Source organism: Bombina bombina, chromosome 5 (genome assembly GCF_027579735.1).
Source record: "Bombina bombina isolate aBomBom1 chromosome 5, aBomBom1.pri, whole genome shotgun sequence".
NCBI lineage: Eukaryota > Metazoa > Chordata > Amphibia > Anura > Bombinatoridae > Bombina > Bombina bombina.
Window position 1 is genome coordinate 783,426,295 of NC_069503.1, and position 17,686 is coordinate 783,443,980.

Here is a 17,686-nt window from a genome sequence, read left to right on the forward strand (position 1 = left end):
GAAAGAAAATTCATTCAGATCAGTTCTGGATCTAAAGATTTTGAATCGATATGTAAGAGTACCAACTTTCAAAATGGTAACTATAAGGACTACTCTATCTTTTGTTCAGCAATGGCATTATATGTCCACAATCGACTTACAGGATGCATATCTTCATATTCCGATTCATCCAGATCACTATCAGTTCCTGATATTCTCTTTTCTAGACAAGCATTACCAATTTGTTGCTCTTTCTTTTGGCCTAGCGACAGCTCCAAGAATCTTTTCAAAGGTTCTCGGTGCCCTACTCTCTGTAATCAGAGAGCGGGGTATTGCGGTGTTTCCTTATTTGGACGATATCTTCGTACTCACTCAGTCTTTACGTTCTGCAGAATCTCACACAAATAAACTAGTGTTGTTAATTTGAAAACATGTTTGGAGGATCAATTTACCAAAAAGTTCTTTGATTCCTCAGACAAAGGTAACCTTTTTAGGTTTCCAGATAGATTCAGTGTCCATGACTTTGTCTCTAACAGACAAGAGACCTTTGAAATTGGTTGCAGCCTGTCAGAACCTTCAGTCTCAGTCATTTCCTTCAGTAGCTATGTGCATGGAAGTTTTAGTTCTCATGACTACAGCATCGGACACGATCCCCTTTGCTTGTTTTCATATGAGACCTCTCCAGCCTTGTATGCTGAAGCAATGGTGCAGGGATTATACAAGGATATCACAATTAATATCCTTAAATCGCAATGTTCGACTATCTCTGACTTGGTGCTTATAGCACATCATATAATTCTAGGGGCCTCTTTCGTTCGATCAACCTGAGCTGTGATCACAACAGATGCGAGTCTTTCAGGTTGGGGAGCTGTCTGGGATCTCTAACAGCACAAGGGGTTTGGAAATCTCAAGAGGCGAGATTACCAATCAATATTTTGGACCTCCGTGCAATTCTCAGGGCTCTTCAGTTTTGGCCTCTGTTGAAGAGAGAACTGTTCATTAGTTTTCAGACAGACAATATCACAACTGTGGCTTATGTCAATCATCAGGGTGGGACTCGCAGTCCTCAAGCTATGAAAGAAGTATCTCCAATACTTGTTTGGGCAGAATCCAGCTCCTGTCTAATTTATGCGGTTCATATCCCAGGTATAGACAATTGGGAAGCGGATTATCTCAATCGTCAGACTTTACATTCGGGAGAATGGTCTCTCCACCCAGATGTGTTTTCTCAAATTGTTCAAATGTGGGGGCTTCCAGAAATAGATCTGATGGCATCTCATGTAAATAAAAATCTTTCCAGGTACCTGTCCAGGTCCAGGGATTCTCATGCGGAAGCAGTGGATGCGTTGACACTTCCTTGGTGTTATCAACCTGCTTATATTTTCCCGCCTCTAGTTCTTCCAAGAGTGATCTCCAAAATCATCATGGAGCAATCGTTTGTGCTGCTGGTGGCTCCAGCATGGTCTCACTGGTTTTGGTATGCGGATCTTGTTCGGATGTCCAGTTGCCAACCTTGGCCACTTCCATTAAGGCCAGACCTTCTATCTCATGGTCCGTTTTTCCATCAGGATCTCAAATCATTAAATTTGAAGGTATGGAAATTGAACGCTTAGTGCTTAGTCATAGAGGTTTCTCTGACTCTGTGATTAATACTATGTTGCAGGCTCGTAAATCTGTTTCTAGAAAGATTTATTATCGAGTTTGGAAGACTTACATTTCATGGTGTTCTTCTCATAAATTCTCTTGGCATTCTTTTAGAATTCCTAGAATTTTACAGTTTCTTCAAGATGGTTTGGATAAAGGTTTGTCTGCAAGTTCCTTGAAAGGACAAATCTCTGCTCTTCCTGTTTTATTCCACAGAAAAATTACTAAACTTCCTGATATTCACTGTTTTGTACAGGCTTTAGTTCGTATCAAGCCTGTCATTAAATCAATTTCTCCTCCTTGGAGTCTTAATTTGGTTTTGAAGACTTTACAGCCTCCTCCATTTGAGCCTATGTATTCATTGGACATTAAACTACTTTCTTGGAAACTGTTATTCCTTTTGGCCATCTCTTCTGCTAGAAGAGTTTCTGAATTATCTGCTCTCTCTTATGAATCTCCTTTTCTGATTTTTCATCAGAATAAGGCAGTTTTGCAGACTAAATTTAAATTCTTACCTAAGGTTGTGAATTCTAACAATATTAATAGAGAAATTGTTGTCCCTTCTTTGTGTCCTAATCCTAAGAATTCTTTGGAGAGATCTTTACATTCTTTGGATGTGGTGAGAGCTCTGAAATATTATGTTGAAGCTACTAAAGATTTCAGGAAGACTTCTAGTCTATTTGTTATCCTTTCTGGTTCCAGGAAATGTCAGAAGGTTTCTTTAGCATTGTGGTTAAAGCTTTTGATTCATCACGCTTATTTGAGTCAGGTAAAGCCCCGCCTCAGAGAATTACAACTCATTCTACTAGATCAGATTCCACTTCTTGGGCTTTTAAGAATGAAGCTTCAGTTGTTCAGATTTACAAAGCAGCAACTTGGTCTTCTTTGCATACATTTACTAAATTCTACCATTTTGATTTATTTGCTTCTTCGGAAGCAGTTTTTGGTAGGAAAGTTTGTCAGGCAGCTTTTTCAGTTTGATTCTTCTGCTTATGATTTAAGTTTTTCCTTTTATTTTTGAGAATAAACTTTTATTTGGTTGTGGATTAATTTTTTCAGCGATATGGCTGTTTTTATTTTGTCCCTCCCTCTCTAGTGACTCTTGCGTGGAGTTCCACATCTTGGGTATTGCTATCCCATACATCACTAGCTCATGGACTCTTGCCAGTTACATGAAAGAAAACATAATTTATGTAAGAACTCACCTGAAAAATTCAATTTCTTTCATATAGGCAAGAGTCCATGAGGCCCACCCCCTTTTTTAGGGTGGTTATGATTTTTTTGTATAAAGCACAATTATTTCCAAATTCCTTTGTTGATGCTTTTTTACTCCACTTCTTGGCTATTCGTTGAACTGAATTGTGGGTGTGGTGAGGGGTGTATTTATAGGCATTTTGAGGTTTGGGAGATCTTGCCCCTCCTGGTAGAATTGTATATCCCATAAGTCACTAGCTCATGGACTCTTGCCAATATGAAATAAATAAATTTATCAGGTAAGTTCTTACATAAATTATGTTTTTTCTGTATCTCATACTGAGAAATTTTGGCTCAATTTCTATGAGACCTTACTTAACAAAAGAAAGGTGTTTGATGCTTCAGAAAACTTGTGCAACTCTACAATCTTTTTTCAATCCTACAACATCTCAATGCATTAACGTTTTAGGACTGATGATAGCTTGATCAGACACTATTCCTTTTGCATGGATACACGAGTCATCTCCAGCTGTGCATTCAATGTTTATACATAGCTTCCAATGAATCATCTTGGATTTTAAAGTGAGACAGTCCCTGTCATAGTGGACAGATCTCCTTGACGTTTCTATAGGATTGTCCTTTCTACGTCCTACCTGGACAATCACAGCAGACCCAACCACAAGGAGTTTGGTCTCCTCAGGAGGTGAGGTTAACAATAAATATTCTAGATCTCTGTGCAATCCTAAAAGCCCTTCAGAGTTGGGCTCTCCTATAAGAAGAGACTCATCTGCATTTTATCGGACAGTGTTTCAGCACTTGGGAACACGCAGTTCCATAGCGATGAAGATTTTTAAGAGTTTTGACTGTACAGTTTCTCCAACCCAGGACAACTAGGAACCACTCTCGTTCTGCAATCCCTTGGTACAGGGGAATGGTCCCTTCATCTGGATGTTTTCAACAAGATTGTAGCTCATTGGAGTCTACCAGTATTAAACCACAAGGCTTCTCATCAAACTTCCCAGATATTTTGCAGGGTTCAGAGTTCCTCAGGTGTAATTTGTAGATGAGATATCCAGTATAAGGGCGCACCACAGAGACACTTAGTCCAATTTAAAAGTTACTTTTCTTTATTTCGGCACAAGTGTAAAAGCATAAAGTTAGGCACACAGGCCCAGCAGGCTCACAGGTAAAAACATAACACAGGTGTGTCAGATAGTCAAGCAGACATGTTTCGTGAGCATGCTCACTTGTTCACTGCATGCTCACGAAACATGTCTGCTTGACTATCTGACACACCTGTGTTATGTTTTTACCTGTGAGCCTGCTGGGCCTGTGTGCCTAACTTTATGCTTTTACACTTGTGCCGAAATAAAGAAAAGTAACTTTTAAATTGGACTAAGTGTCTCTGTGGTGCGCCCTTATACTGGATATCTTTACATTTGCTTTGTAAGTTGGCAGACTTACTTTTTGGGCTGCATAACAGGACAAACTGAAATTACACCCACTCTCCATTGAGCAGTTTGGAGGACTGATTACTCCACCCCCTGCAGTCATCGCGTAGGGAGCGGTGAGTTGTGCGCTACTCACACAGAACAACTGTGTACATTTGTAATTTGTAGATGTTCTAGGAGCTCCCTGGTCATTTTGCCTTTTTTTAAATATTTCCTCTTACAGCTCTGCTGCCAAGGGTGATAGCTCAGATCTATAAAGAGCTCTCATCAGTAATTCTGATTGCTCCTAGTTTGCCACACAGAACTTGGTTTGCAGATCTGGTACAGATCTTCCACTACAACATAACCAACTATCTCAAGATCCCTTCTATTATCAAAATGTTGTGTCTTTCAACTTGAAGACTTGAAGATTGAACACTTAATATTTACACAAATTCTTTTTTCTTATGTGGTAGTCAAAACCTTAATTCAGGCCAGGAAACCTGTTACAAAGAAAATGTATCACAGAATTTGGCGAGTTTTCTTTCTCCAACATTGGTGTGTCCGGTCCACGGCGTCATCCTTACTTGTGGGATATTCTCTTCCCCAACAGGAAATGGCAAAGAGTCCCAGCAAAGCTGGTCACATGATCCCTCCTAGGCTCCGCCCACCCCAGTCATTCTCTTTGCCGTTGCACAGGCAACATCTCCACGGAGATGGTTAAGAGTTTTTTTGGTGTTTAAATGTAGTTTTATTCTTCTATCAAGTGTTTATTTTAAAATAGTGCTGGTATGTACTATTTACTCTGAAACAGAAAAGGATGAAGATTTCTGTTTGTAAGAGGAAGATGATTTTAGCAGACAGTAACTAAAATCGATTGCTGTTTCCACACAGGACTGTTGAGATGAAGTAACTTCAGTTGGACGAAACAGTTAGCAGTCTTTTCTGCTTAAGGTATGACTAGCCATATTTCTAACAAGACCATGTAATGCTGGAAGGCTGTCATTTCCCCTCATGGGGACCGGTAAGCCATTTTCTTAGTTAAACATAAAAGAATAAAGGGCTTCTAAAAGGGCTTAAAAACTGGTAGACATTTTTCTGGGCTAAAACAATTGCTTTACTAGGCATATTATGCAGATTCTAACTAATTATTGGTATTATAATCTTGGGGAACGTTTAGAAAAACGGCAGGCACTGTGTTGGACACCTTTTTCAGAATGGGGCCTTTCTAGTTATAGACAGAGCCTCATTCTGGGACTGTATAGGGGTTAAATGTAAAAACGGTTCCGTTAATTTAAGGGTTAAAGCTCTGAAATTTGGTGTGCAATACTTTTAATGCTTTAAGACACTGTGGTGAAATTTTGGTGAATTTTGAACAATTCCTTCATACTTTTTCACATATTCAGTAATAAAGTGTTTTCAGTTTGAAATTTAAAGTGACAGTAACGGTTTTATTTTAAAACGTTTTTTGTGCTTTGTTGACAAGTTTAAGCCTGTTTAACATGTCTGTACCATCAGATAAGCTATGTTCTATATTTATGAAATCCAATGTGTCTCCCCATTTAAATTTATGTGATAATTGTGCCATAGTGTCCAAACAAAGTAAGGACAGTAATGCAACAGATAATGATATTGCCCAAGATGATTCCTCAAATGAGGGGAGTAAACATGATACTACATCATCCCCTACTGTGTCTACACCAGTTATGCCCACACAGGAGGCCCCTAGTACATCTAGTGTGCCAATACTTATTACCATGCAACAATTAACGGCTGTAATGGATAACTCCATAGCAAATCTTTTATCCAAAATGCCTACTTATCAGAGAAAGCGCGATTGCTCTGTTTTAAACACTGAAGAGCAAGAGGACGCTGATGATAACTTTTCTGACATACCCTCACACCAATCTCAAGGGGCCATGAGGGAGGTTTTGTCTGATGGAGAAATTTCAGATTCAGGAAAAATTTCTCATCAAGCTGAACCTGATGTTGTGACATTTAAATTTAAATTAGAACATCTCCGCGCACTGCTTAAGGAGGTGTTATCTACTCTGGATGATTGTGACAATTTGGTCATTCCAGAGAAATTATGTAAGATGGACAAGTTCCTAGAGGTTCCGGTGCCCCCCGACGCTTTTCCTATACCCAAGCGGGTGGCGGACATAGTAAATAAAGAGTGGGAAAGGCCCGGCATACCTTTTGTCCCCCCCCCTATATTTAAGAAATTATTTCCTATAGTCGACCCCAGAAAGGAGTTATGGCAGACAGTCCCCAAGGTCGAGGGGGCGGTTTCTACTCTAAACAAACGCACTACTATTCCTATCGAAGATAGTTGTGCTTTCAAAGATCCTATGGATAAGAAATTAGAGGGTTTGCTTAAAAAGATTTTTGTACAGCAAGGTTACCTTCTACAACCAATTTCATGCATTGTTCCTGTCACTACGGCAGCGTGTTTCTGGTTCGAGGAACTAGAAAAGTCGCTCAGTAAAGAATCTTCGTATGAGGAGGTTATGGACAGAGTTCAAGCACTTAAATTGGCTAACTCTTTTGTTTTAGATGCCGCTTTGCAATTAGCTAGATTAGCAGCGAAAAATTCAGGGTTTGCTGTCGTGGCGCGCAGAGCGCTTTGGCTAAAGTCTTGGTCAGCGGATGTGTCTTCCAAGACAAAATTGCTTAACATTCCTTTCAAAGGTAAAACATTATTTGGACCTGATTTGAAAGAGATTATTTCAGACATCACTGGGGGAAAGGGCCACGCCCTCCCACAGGATAGGTCTTTTAAGGCTAATAATAAGCCTAATTTTCGTCCCTTTCGCAGAAACGGACCAGTCTCTAATTCTGTATCCTCTAAGCAAGAGGGTAATACTTCACAACCCAAACCAGCCTGGAAACCAATGCAAGGCTGGAACAAGGGTAAGCAGGCCAAGAAGCCTACCACTGCTACCAAAACAGCATGAAGGGATAGCCCCCGATCCGGGACCGGATCTAGTGGGGGGCAGACTTTCTCTCTTTGCTCAGGCTTGGGCAAGAGATGTTCAGGATTCTTGGGCGCTAGAAATAGTTTCTCAAGGTTATCTCCTGGAATTCAAGGAACTACCCCCAAGGGGAAGGTTCCACAGGTCTCAATTATCTTCAAACCAAATAAAGAGACAGGCATTCTTACATTGTGTAGAAGACCTGTTAAAGATGGGAGTGATACATCCAGTTCCAATAAGAGAACAAGGAATGGGATTTTATTCCAATCTGTTCATAGTTCCCAAAAAAGAGGGAACATTCAGACCAATTTTGGATCTAAAGATCCTAAACAAATTTCTCAGGGTACCATCGTTCAAAATGGAAACCATTCGAACGATCCTACCTACTATCCAGGAAAATCAATTTATGACTACCGTGGATTTAAAGGATGCGTACCTACATATTCCTATCCACAAGGAACATCATCAGTTCCTAAGGTTCGCTTTTCTGGACAAGCATTACCAGTTTGTGGCACTTCCATTTGGATTAGCCACTGCTCCAAGGATTTTCAACAATGGACATAGTTCCTTTTGCACGAATTCATCTAAGACCATTACAACTGTGCATGCTCAGACAGTGGAATGGGGATTATACAGACTTGTCTCCGACGATTCAAGTAGATCAAAAGACCAGAGATTCACTCCGTTGGTGGCTGACCCTGGACAATCTGTCACAGGGAATGAGCTTCCGCAGACCAGAGTGGGTCATTGTCACGACCGACGCCAGCCTAGTGGGCTGGGGCGCGGTCTGGGAATCCCTGAAAGCTCAGGGTCTATGGTCTCGGGAAGAGTCTCTTCTCCCGATAAACATTCTGGAACTGAGAGCGATATTCAATGCTCTCAGAGCTTGGCCTCAACTAGCAAAGGCCAAATTCATAAGGTTTCAGTCAGACAACATGACGACCGTTGCATATATCAATCATCAGGGGGGAACAAGGACTTCCCTGGCGATGAAAGAAGTGACCAAGATAATTCAATGGGCGGAGGATCACTCCTGCCACTTGTCTGCGATCCACATCCCAGGAGTGGAAAATTGGGAAGCGGATTTTCTGAGTCGTCAGACATTCCATCCGGGGGAGTGGGAACTCCATCCGGAAATCTTTGCCCAAATAACTCAATTATGGGGCATTCCAGACATGGATCTGATGGCTTCTCGTCAGAACTTCAAGGTTCCTTGCTACAGGTCCAGATCCAGGGATCCCAAGGCGACCCTAGTAGATGCACTAGTAGCACCTTGGACCTTCAACCTAGCTTATGTATTCCCACCGTTTCCTCTCATCCCCAGGCTGGTAGCCAGGATCAATCAGGAGAGGGCCTCGGTGATCTTGATAGCTCCTGCGTGGCCACGCAGGACTTGGTATGCAGACCTGGTGAATATGTCATCGGCTCCACCATGGAAGCTACCTTTGAGACAGGACCTTCTTGTTCAGGGTCCATTCGAACATCCGAATCTGGTTTCCCTCCAACTGACGGCTTGGAGATTGAACGCTTGATTTTATCAAAGCGTGGGTTTTCAGATTCTGTAATAGATACTCTGATTCAGGCTAGAAAGCCTGTAACTAGAAAAATTTACCATAAAATATGGAAAAAATATATCTGTTGGTGTGAATCTAAAGGATGCCCATGGAACAAGATAAAAATTCCTAAGATTCTATCCTTTCTACAAGAAGGTTTGGAGAAAGGATTATCTGCAAGTTCTCTGAAGGGACAGATCTCTGCTTTATCTGTTTTACTTCACAAAAGACTGGCAGCTGTGCCAGATGTTCAAGCATTTGTTCAGGCTCTGGTTAGGATCAAGCCTGTTTACAGACCTTTGACTCCTCCCTGGAGTCTAAATCTAGTTCTTTCAGTTCTTCAAGGGGTTCCGTTTGAACCCTTACATTCCGTAGATATTAAGTTATTATCTTGGAAAGTTTTGTTTTTGGTTGCAATTTCTTCTGCTAGAAGAGTTTCAGAGTTATCTGTTCTGCAGTGTTCTCCGCCCTATCTGGTGTTCCATGCAGATAAGGTGGTTTTGCGTACTAAGCCTGGTTTTCTTCCGAAAGTTGTTTCCAACAAAAATATTAACCAGGAGATAGTTGTACCTTCTTTGTGTCCGAATCCAGTTTCAAAGAAGGAACGTTTGTTACACAATTTGGACGTAGTCCGTGCTCTAAAATTCTATTTAGAGGCTACTAAAGATTTCAGACAAACATCTTCCTTGTTTGTTGTTTATTCTGGTAAAAGGAGAGGTCAAAAAGCGACTTCTACCTCTCTTTCCTTTTGGCTTAAAAGCATTATCCGATTGGCTTATGAGACTGCCGGACGGCAGCCTCCTGAAAGAATCACAGCTCACTCCACTAGGGCTGTGGCTTCCACATGGGCCTTCAAGAACGAGGCTTCTGTTGACCAGATATGTAAGACAGCGACTTGGTCTTCACTGCACACTTTTGCCAAATTTTACAAATTTGATACTTTTGCTTCTTCGGAGGCTATTTTTGGGAGAAAGGTTTTGCAAGCCGTGGTGCCTTCCATTTAGGTGACCTGATTTGCTCCCTCCCTTCATCCGTGTCCTAAAGCTTTGGTATTGGTTCCCACAAGTAAGGATGACGCCGTGGACCGGACACACCAATGTTGGAGAAAACAGAATTTATGCTTACCTGATAAATTACTTTCTCCAACGGTGTGTCCGGTCCACGGCCCGCCCTGGTTTTTTAATCAGGTCTGATGAATTATTTTCTCTAACTACAGTCACCACGGTATCATATGGTTTCTCCTATATATATTTCCTCCTGTCCGTCGGTCGAATGACTGGGGTGGGCGGAGCCTAGGAGGGATCATGTGACCAGCTTTGCTGGGACTCTTTGCCATTTCCTGTTGGGGAAGAGAATATCCCACAAGTAAGGATGACGCCGTGGACCGGACACACCGTTGGAGAAAGTAATTTATCAGGTAAGCATAAATTCTGTTTTCCTGGTGTGAGAAACAAGATCTTATCTAGCTTTCCTTTATAGTTCTTCAATTTTTACAGGTGAGCTTTTGCCAGCTCGTTTAAGGGTAATTTTTAGGAGGGATTAAGTGCTCTTGGAATCTGTGTGTCCTCCTAGAGCCCAGCAGTTGAATGCCAGGAGCTCATGGGCTATCATCACCATGAAAGAAAGAAATTTATCAAGTAAGCATATTTGCTTTTCTTTTTTTTTTTTTTTTTTTTTTTTTGCAGTCTCACTTTGTTTTTAAAATTTTATCTGCTACTTTTACTTTTAAAACTTTTTTTTAAATGGACCAAAGTTAAAATTTAACTTTAATAATTCAGAGAGACATGCAAATTTAAAGAAACTTTCCAATTTACTTCCATTTTCAAATTGGCACCAGATTCTACTGAGCATGAGTTCACATTATACATGTTTATATGTCTGTGACTGACTGACTGTCATATGATACAGGGGACAGTTAAAAGAATAGAAACTTTGAGATTTGTCAGAAAAAAGTCTCCTGCTCATTTTAAATTGAGTGTAAACGTTCCCGCTTATTATTTTATTATGCATTTGTTAATTATGCAATTAAACTGTTTAATGTTCCTTTAAGGTACTTGAGATATAGATACAAATATTTTAAATGCTCTTTTTCAGTGATGTTATTACAGGAAGATAAGTCTTTGCTGATAGAATCTGCTTCTCTACTGTGCCTTGTGTTGTTTGATGAAATATCAAAAATGGACACATGGTAAGCCAGAGTTTTTTTTTTTTTTTTGTATTGTGTTGGTTAACGTATTAACGTATAATTTAATAATATAACAAAAAGGTATGGTGAAAGACTTTTTATAATTGTTAAAATTGTTTACTTTGAATTATTACATTTATAATTATTCAGCATAACTTGTTAAGACTATTAGAATCTAAATAAAATTAGACTACAATATTTAAGTTTATATTATTATTCAGAAATAAAATTACCACACAACATGCTTTATGTAGGTAAGTACATATCTAAATATATATTGCTCTATTTAATGGAATCTTCAAATGTATGGTAAAACGATCTATTATTGAACTTTGGATAATATTTTTGAGAGCTTTTAACTTTCTAACTATTTGGATTATTTTGCACAGTTCTATAAACATGTCCTTCCCTGGCTACTTAAAATGTGTTTTTCGCTGTGCTGACTTGTAAATTATACATAGTGAGTTGAGGCCAAATCTATTACACACATAGAATCCTATATATTTAAGGCAAATATTAAACATTTTCGATATTTTAGTCATTAAAGGCATCTAAAAAGCCTGTTTCAGTGTTGTAATAAAAGTACTAAGCATGTTTTTTATTTATTTATATATTTTCATTTATGTTATACATAAATACATTATATGTATTGTTTATAATTGCTTTGTGTCACATCCCTACAAGGGGGCTCTACAGGAAGGCATATCTAGATTGATGTCACAAATCTTCTAGAGTATTATGAGTTAGCTTAGTGTTTAGTAAATGAAAGAGAAACAGGCAGTCACTTTTGCCCACGCTCAGAAGAAGACAGAATGCAATTTAAAGTGAAGGTAAACTTTGATGAATGAAAGCCCATTTTTTTAAAAATACTATTAAAACAGGGGCACTTTCATTCATCAAAGTTTACAAAGCAGCAGTTTTGATTAAAAACGTACCTCTCTTCTTTGCACAGCCAGAGCAGCTCCCCCCACCTGGAGATCCCAGCTTCCTCCAATCACGGCTTTCCCCCCAGGGTAGTCATTGCTTGCGGCCATGCCGTGATTGGAGGAAGCTAGATTAGCCATTTATGACGTGTGAAGAGAGGATCTCCAGGTGGGGGAAGCTGCTCTGGCTGTGAAAAAAACAAAGGTACGTTTTTAATCAAAACGGCTGCTTTCTAAACTTTGATGAATGAAAGTGCCCCTGTTTTTAATAGTATTTTTTAAAAAAACAGGCTTTCATTCATCAAAGTTTGCCTTCACTTTAAGTTACCAACATGTCTGCTCTCATATCCCTGAGTGCAAGAGCTACAGTGACATTTCCTAAGGGCTAATTTTTCAAGAAAACAAGTAAAAAAATATTATATTTTTTTACTCAAAGTTTCTGGTTATGTTTACTTTGATTAAGCATATTTGTTTTTACTAATGGAGTGCTGTTTCATAATCCTTTTAAGAGTGGTATTGTGGTGAGGGATTATGGTGCTTTTTAGTGGGCCTCCAGAGACCGAGAGTATGTCACCAGTGTTTGCATTTAACCACCACTGCACTTTTTGCTAGTGATAAGTTTCATTATATGTACAATATTTCTCAGCACAATGCTGTTTCAGTGATAAATACTTATCAGAATTGCTAATAGGAAATGCAGATGTTCTGAGAAATGTTACAAGTGCCTTACAAAGGTTCTAACCCATTCTTTGATTGGTAGTGGGATGAAATTGAAATCCTTGTCCAAAATATAAACTAGTAAATGTATGCAAGTAGGAATAATATTGAAATCTTAGCTTGTAAAAGGAAAAACATCTAACATAAAATAGTATGTTTTTACTTATATTTAATGTATTGATCCATATTAGTTTGCAGCATTGTTTATTACCTTTTTTTCTTTTTAACATTCTTTTCAGGTCAGAAAGTACAACTTGTTCTCAACCTCTTTTTGGTTTACCTGTCACTGTTGTAAGACGGTAAGTTGATCTAAATGCTTACAAAGAGATTACTATAATAGTCTTATTGATCTATTGGACATACGTTTGTATTTATTAAGAAAGCACAGTCATATTCCACATCAGTATAAAATGGTCTATGATTAATTGCAGTCACGTTAAGTAAGTTAAGTTTGGTGGTGTTGAGGGCTTTTTGTATGTAAGAGCCAATATATTATTCTTGTTATGAATAGCTACAAAAGGGACTGGTAGTAAAATTTAGCTAATAGGGAGCAGTGTGTAATGAAGAACACTATAAAACAGAAATATAGAGCATACAAAAAAACAGGGAATAAAAAGAGGTGCTGAAAAAATACTGCTATATAGCTCCTCCCCTCACTGCCATATCCAGTCATTCTCTTGCAACTCTCAACAAAGATGGAGGTCGTAAGAGGACTGTGGTGTTTTATACTTAGTTTATTTCTTCAATCAAAAGTTTGTTATTTTTAAATGGTACCGGAGTGTACTGTTTATCTCAGGCAGTATTTAGAAGAAGAATCTGCCTGCGTTTTCTATGATCTTAGCAGAAGTAACTAAGATCCATGGCTGTTCTCACATATTCTGAGGAGTGAGGTAACTTCAGAGGGGGAACGGCGTGCAGGTTTTCCTACAATAAGGTATGTGCAGTTAATATTTTTCTAGGGATGGAATTTGCTAGAAAATGCTGCTGATACCGAAGTAATGTAAGTAAAGCCTTAAATGCAGTGATAGCGACTGGTATCAGGCTTATTAATAGAGATACATACTCTTATAAAAGTGTAATTTAAAACGTTTGCTGGCATGTTTAATCGTTTTTTATATATGTTTGGTGATAAAACTTATTGGGGCCTAGTTTTTTCCACATGGCTGGCTTGAATTTTGCCTAGAAACAGTTCCCTGAGGCTTTCCACTGTTGTAATATGAGTGGGAGGGGCCTATTTTAGCACTTTTTTGCGCAGAAAAAATTACAGACACAGACATCAGCTTCTTCCTGCATGATCCAGGACTTCTCTGAAGGGCTCAAAAGGCTTCAAAAGTCGTATTGAGGGAGGTAAAAAGCCACAGTAGAGCTGTGGCAGTTGTTGTGACTGTTTAAAAAACGTTTTTGTCATTTATTATTCCGTTTTTGGTATTAAGGGGTTAATCATCCATTTCCAAGTGGGTGCAATGCTCTGCTAACTTATTACATACACTGTAAAAATTTCGTTAGTGTAACTGCCTTTTTTCACTGTTATCTCAAATTTTGACAAAATTGTGTTTCTTAAAGGCGCAGTAACGTTTTTTATATTGCTTGTAAACTTGTTTTAAAGTGTTTTTCCAAGCTTGCTTGTCTCATTGCTAGTCTGTTTAAACATGTCTGACACAGAGGAACCTACTTGTTCATTATGTTTGAAAGCCATGGTGGAGCCCCATAGGAGACTGTGTACTAAATGTATTGATTTCACCTTAAACAGTAAAGATCAGTCTTTATCTATAAAAGAATTATCACCAGAGGGTTCTGTCGAGGGGGAAGTTATGCCGACTAACTCTCCCCACGTGTCAGACCCTTCGCCTCCCGCTCAGGGGACGCACGCTAGTATGGCGCCAATTACATCAGGGACGCCCATAGCGATTACCTTGCAGGACATGGCTGCAATCATGAATAATACCCTTTCAGAGGTATTATCCAGATTGCCTGAATTAAGAGGCAAGCGCGATAGCTCTGGGATTAGGAGAGATACAGAGCGCGCAAATGCTGTAAGAGCCATGTCTGATACTGCGTCACAGTATTCAGAACATGAGGACAGAGAGCTTCAGTCTGTGGGTGACGTCTCTAACTCGGGGAAACCTGATTCAGAGATTTCTAATTTTAAATTTAAGCTTGAGAACCTCTGTGTATTGCTTGGGGAGGTATTAGCTGCTCTGAACGACTGTAACACAGTTGCAGTTCCAGAGAAATTGTGTAGGCTGGATAAATACTATGGGGTGCCGGTGTGTACTGATGTTTTTCCTATACCTAAAAGGCTTACAGAAATTATTAGCAAGGAGTGGGATAGACCCGGTGTGCCCTTTTCCCCACCTCCTATATTTAGAAAAATGTTTCCAATAGACGTCACTACACGGGACTTATGGCAGACAGTCCCTAAGGTGGAGGGAGCAGTTTCTACTTTAGCAAAGCGTACCACTATCCCGGTTGAGGACAGTTGTGCTTTTTCAGATCCAATGGATAAAAAATTGGAGGGTTACCTTAAGAAAATGTTTATTCAACAAGGTTTTATTTTACAGCCCCTTGCATGCATTGCGCCTGTCACTGCTGCGGCGGCATTCTGGTTTGAGGCCCTGGAAGAGGCCATCCATACAGCTCCATTGAATGAAATTATTGACAAGCTTAGAACGCTTAAGCTAGCTAACTCATTTGTTTCTGATGCCATTGTTCATTTGACTAAACTAACGGCTAAGAATTCCGGATTTGCCATCCAGGCGCGTAGGACACTATGGCTTAAATGCTGGTCAGCTGACGTGACTTCAAAGTCTAAATTACTCAACATTCCTTTCAAGGGGCAGACCTTATTCGGGTCTGGCTTGAAGGAAATTATTGCTGACATTACTGGAGGCAAGGGTCATACCCTTCCTCAGGACAGGGCCAAATCAAAGGCCAAACAGTCTAATTTTCGTGCCTTTCGAAATTTCAAGGCAGGAGCAGCATCAACTTCCTCCGCTTCAAAACAAGAGGGAACTGTTGCTCATTCCAGACAGGCCTGGAAACCTAACCAGTCCTGGAACAAGGGCAAGCAGGCCAGAAAGCCTGCTGCTGCCCCCAAGACAGCATGAAGGAACGGCCCCCTATCCGGAAACGGATCTAGTGGGGGGCAGACTTTCTCTCTTCGCCCAGGCGTGGGCAAGAGATGTTCAGGATCCTTGGGCGTTGGAGATCATATCTCAGGGATATCTTTTGGACTTCAAAGCTTCTCCTCCACAAGGGAGATTTCATCTTTCAAGGTTATCAGCAAACCAGATAAAGAAAGAGGCATTCCTAAGCTGTGTGCAAGACCTCCTAGTAATGGGAGTGATCCATCCAGTTCCGCGGACGGAACAAGGACAGGGACTTTATTCAAGTCTGTTTGTGGTTCCCAAGAAAGAGGGAACCTTCAGACCAATTTTGGATCTAAAGATCTTAAACAAATTCCTCAGAGTTCCATCATTCAAAATGGAAACTATTCGGACCATCCTACCCATGATCCAAGAGGGTCAATACATGACCACAGTGGACTTAAAGGATGCCTACCTTCACATGCCGATTCACAAACATCATCATCGGTTCCTAAGGTTTGCCTTTCTAGACAGGCATTACCAATTTGTAGCTCTTCCCTTCGGGTTGGCCACAGCCCGAGAATTTTTACAAAGGTTCTGGGCTCACTTCTGGCGGTTCTAAGACCGCGAGGCATAGCGGTGGCTCCTTATCTAGACGACATCCTGATACAGGCGTCAAGCTTTCAAATTGCCAAGTCTCATACAGAGATAGTTCTGACATTTCTGAGGTCGCATGGGTGGAAAGTGAACGTGGAAAAGAGTTCTCTAACCCCACTCACAAGAGTCTCCTTCCTAGGGACTCTTATAGATTCTGTAGAGATGAAAATTTACCTGACGGAGTCCAGGTTATCAAAACTTCTAAATGCTTGCCGTGTCCTTCATTCCATTCCACGCCCGTCAGTGGCTCAGTGCATGGAAGTAATCGGCTTAATGGTAGCGGCAATGGACATAGTGCCATTTGCGTGCCTGCATCTCAGACCGCTGCAATTATGCATGCTAAGCCAGTGGAATGGGGCTTACTCAGATTTGTCCCCTCTACTAAATCTGGATCAAGAGACCAGAGATTGTCTTCTCTGGTGGCTATCTCGGGTCCATCTGTCCAAGGGTATGTCCTTTCGCAGGCCAGATTGGACGATTGTAACAACAGATGCCAGCCTTCTAGGTTGGGGTGCAGTCTGGAACTCCCTGAAGGCTCAGGGATCGTGGACTCAGGAGGAGAAACTCCTCCCAATAAATATCCTGGAGTTAAGAGCAATATTCAATGCTCTTCTAGCTTGGCCTCAGTTAGCAACCCTGAGGTTCATCAGATTTCAGTCGGACAACATCACGACTGTGGCTTACATCAACCATCAAGGGGGAACCAGGAGTTCCCTAGTGATGTTAGAAGTCTCAAAGATAATTAGCTGGGCAGAGTCTCACTCTTGCCACCTGTCAGCGATCCACATCCCAGGGGTAGAGATCTGGGAGGCGGATTTTCTAAGTAGTCAGACTTTTCATCCGGGGGAGTGGGAACTCCATCCGGAGGTGTTTGCTCAACTGGTCCATCGTTGGGGCAAACCAGAACTGGATCTCATGGCGTCTCACCAGAACGCCAAGCTTCCTTGTTACGGATCCAGGTCCAGGGACCCGGAAGCGATGCTGATAGATGCTCTAGCAGCTCCTTGGTTCTTCAACCTGGCTTATGTGTTTCCACCGTTTCCTCTGCTCCCTCGACTGATTGCCAAAATCAAACAGGAGAGAGCATCAGTGATTCTGATAGCGCCTGCGTGGCCACGCAGGACCTGGTATGCAGACCTAGTGGACATGTCATCTCTTCCACCATGGACTCTGCCTCTGAGACAGGACCTTCTAATACAAGGTCCTTTCAATCATCCAAATCTAATTTCTCTGAGACTGACTGCATGGAGATTGAACGCTTGATTCTATCAAGGCGTGGCTTCTCCGAGTCAGTCATTGATACCTTAATACAGGCACGAAAGCCTGTCACCAGGAAAATCTAC

General features: G+C 40.7%; 1 protein-coding gene across 1 annotated transcript in view; it reads left to right on the forward strand.

Annotated features, from left to right (window-relative positions):
- Positions 1 to 17,686, forward strand: part of RTTN (rotatin) — a 1,186,344-nt gene that overhangs the window by 511,896 nt on the left and 656,762 nt on the right. Inside the window, exons 23-24 of the mRNA XM_053714873.1 lie at positions 10,870 to 10,963; positions 12,840 to 12,899. Coding sequence (XP_053570848.1) covers positions 10,870 to 10,963; positions 12,840 to 12,899 — 154 coding nt within the window. The remainder of the gene's footprint in view (positions 1 to 10,869; positions 10,964 to 12,839; positions 12,900 to 17,686) is intronic.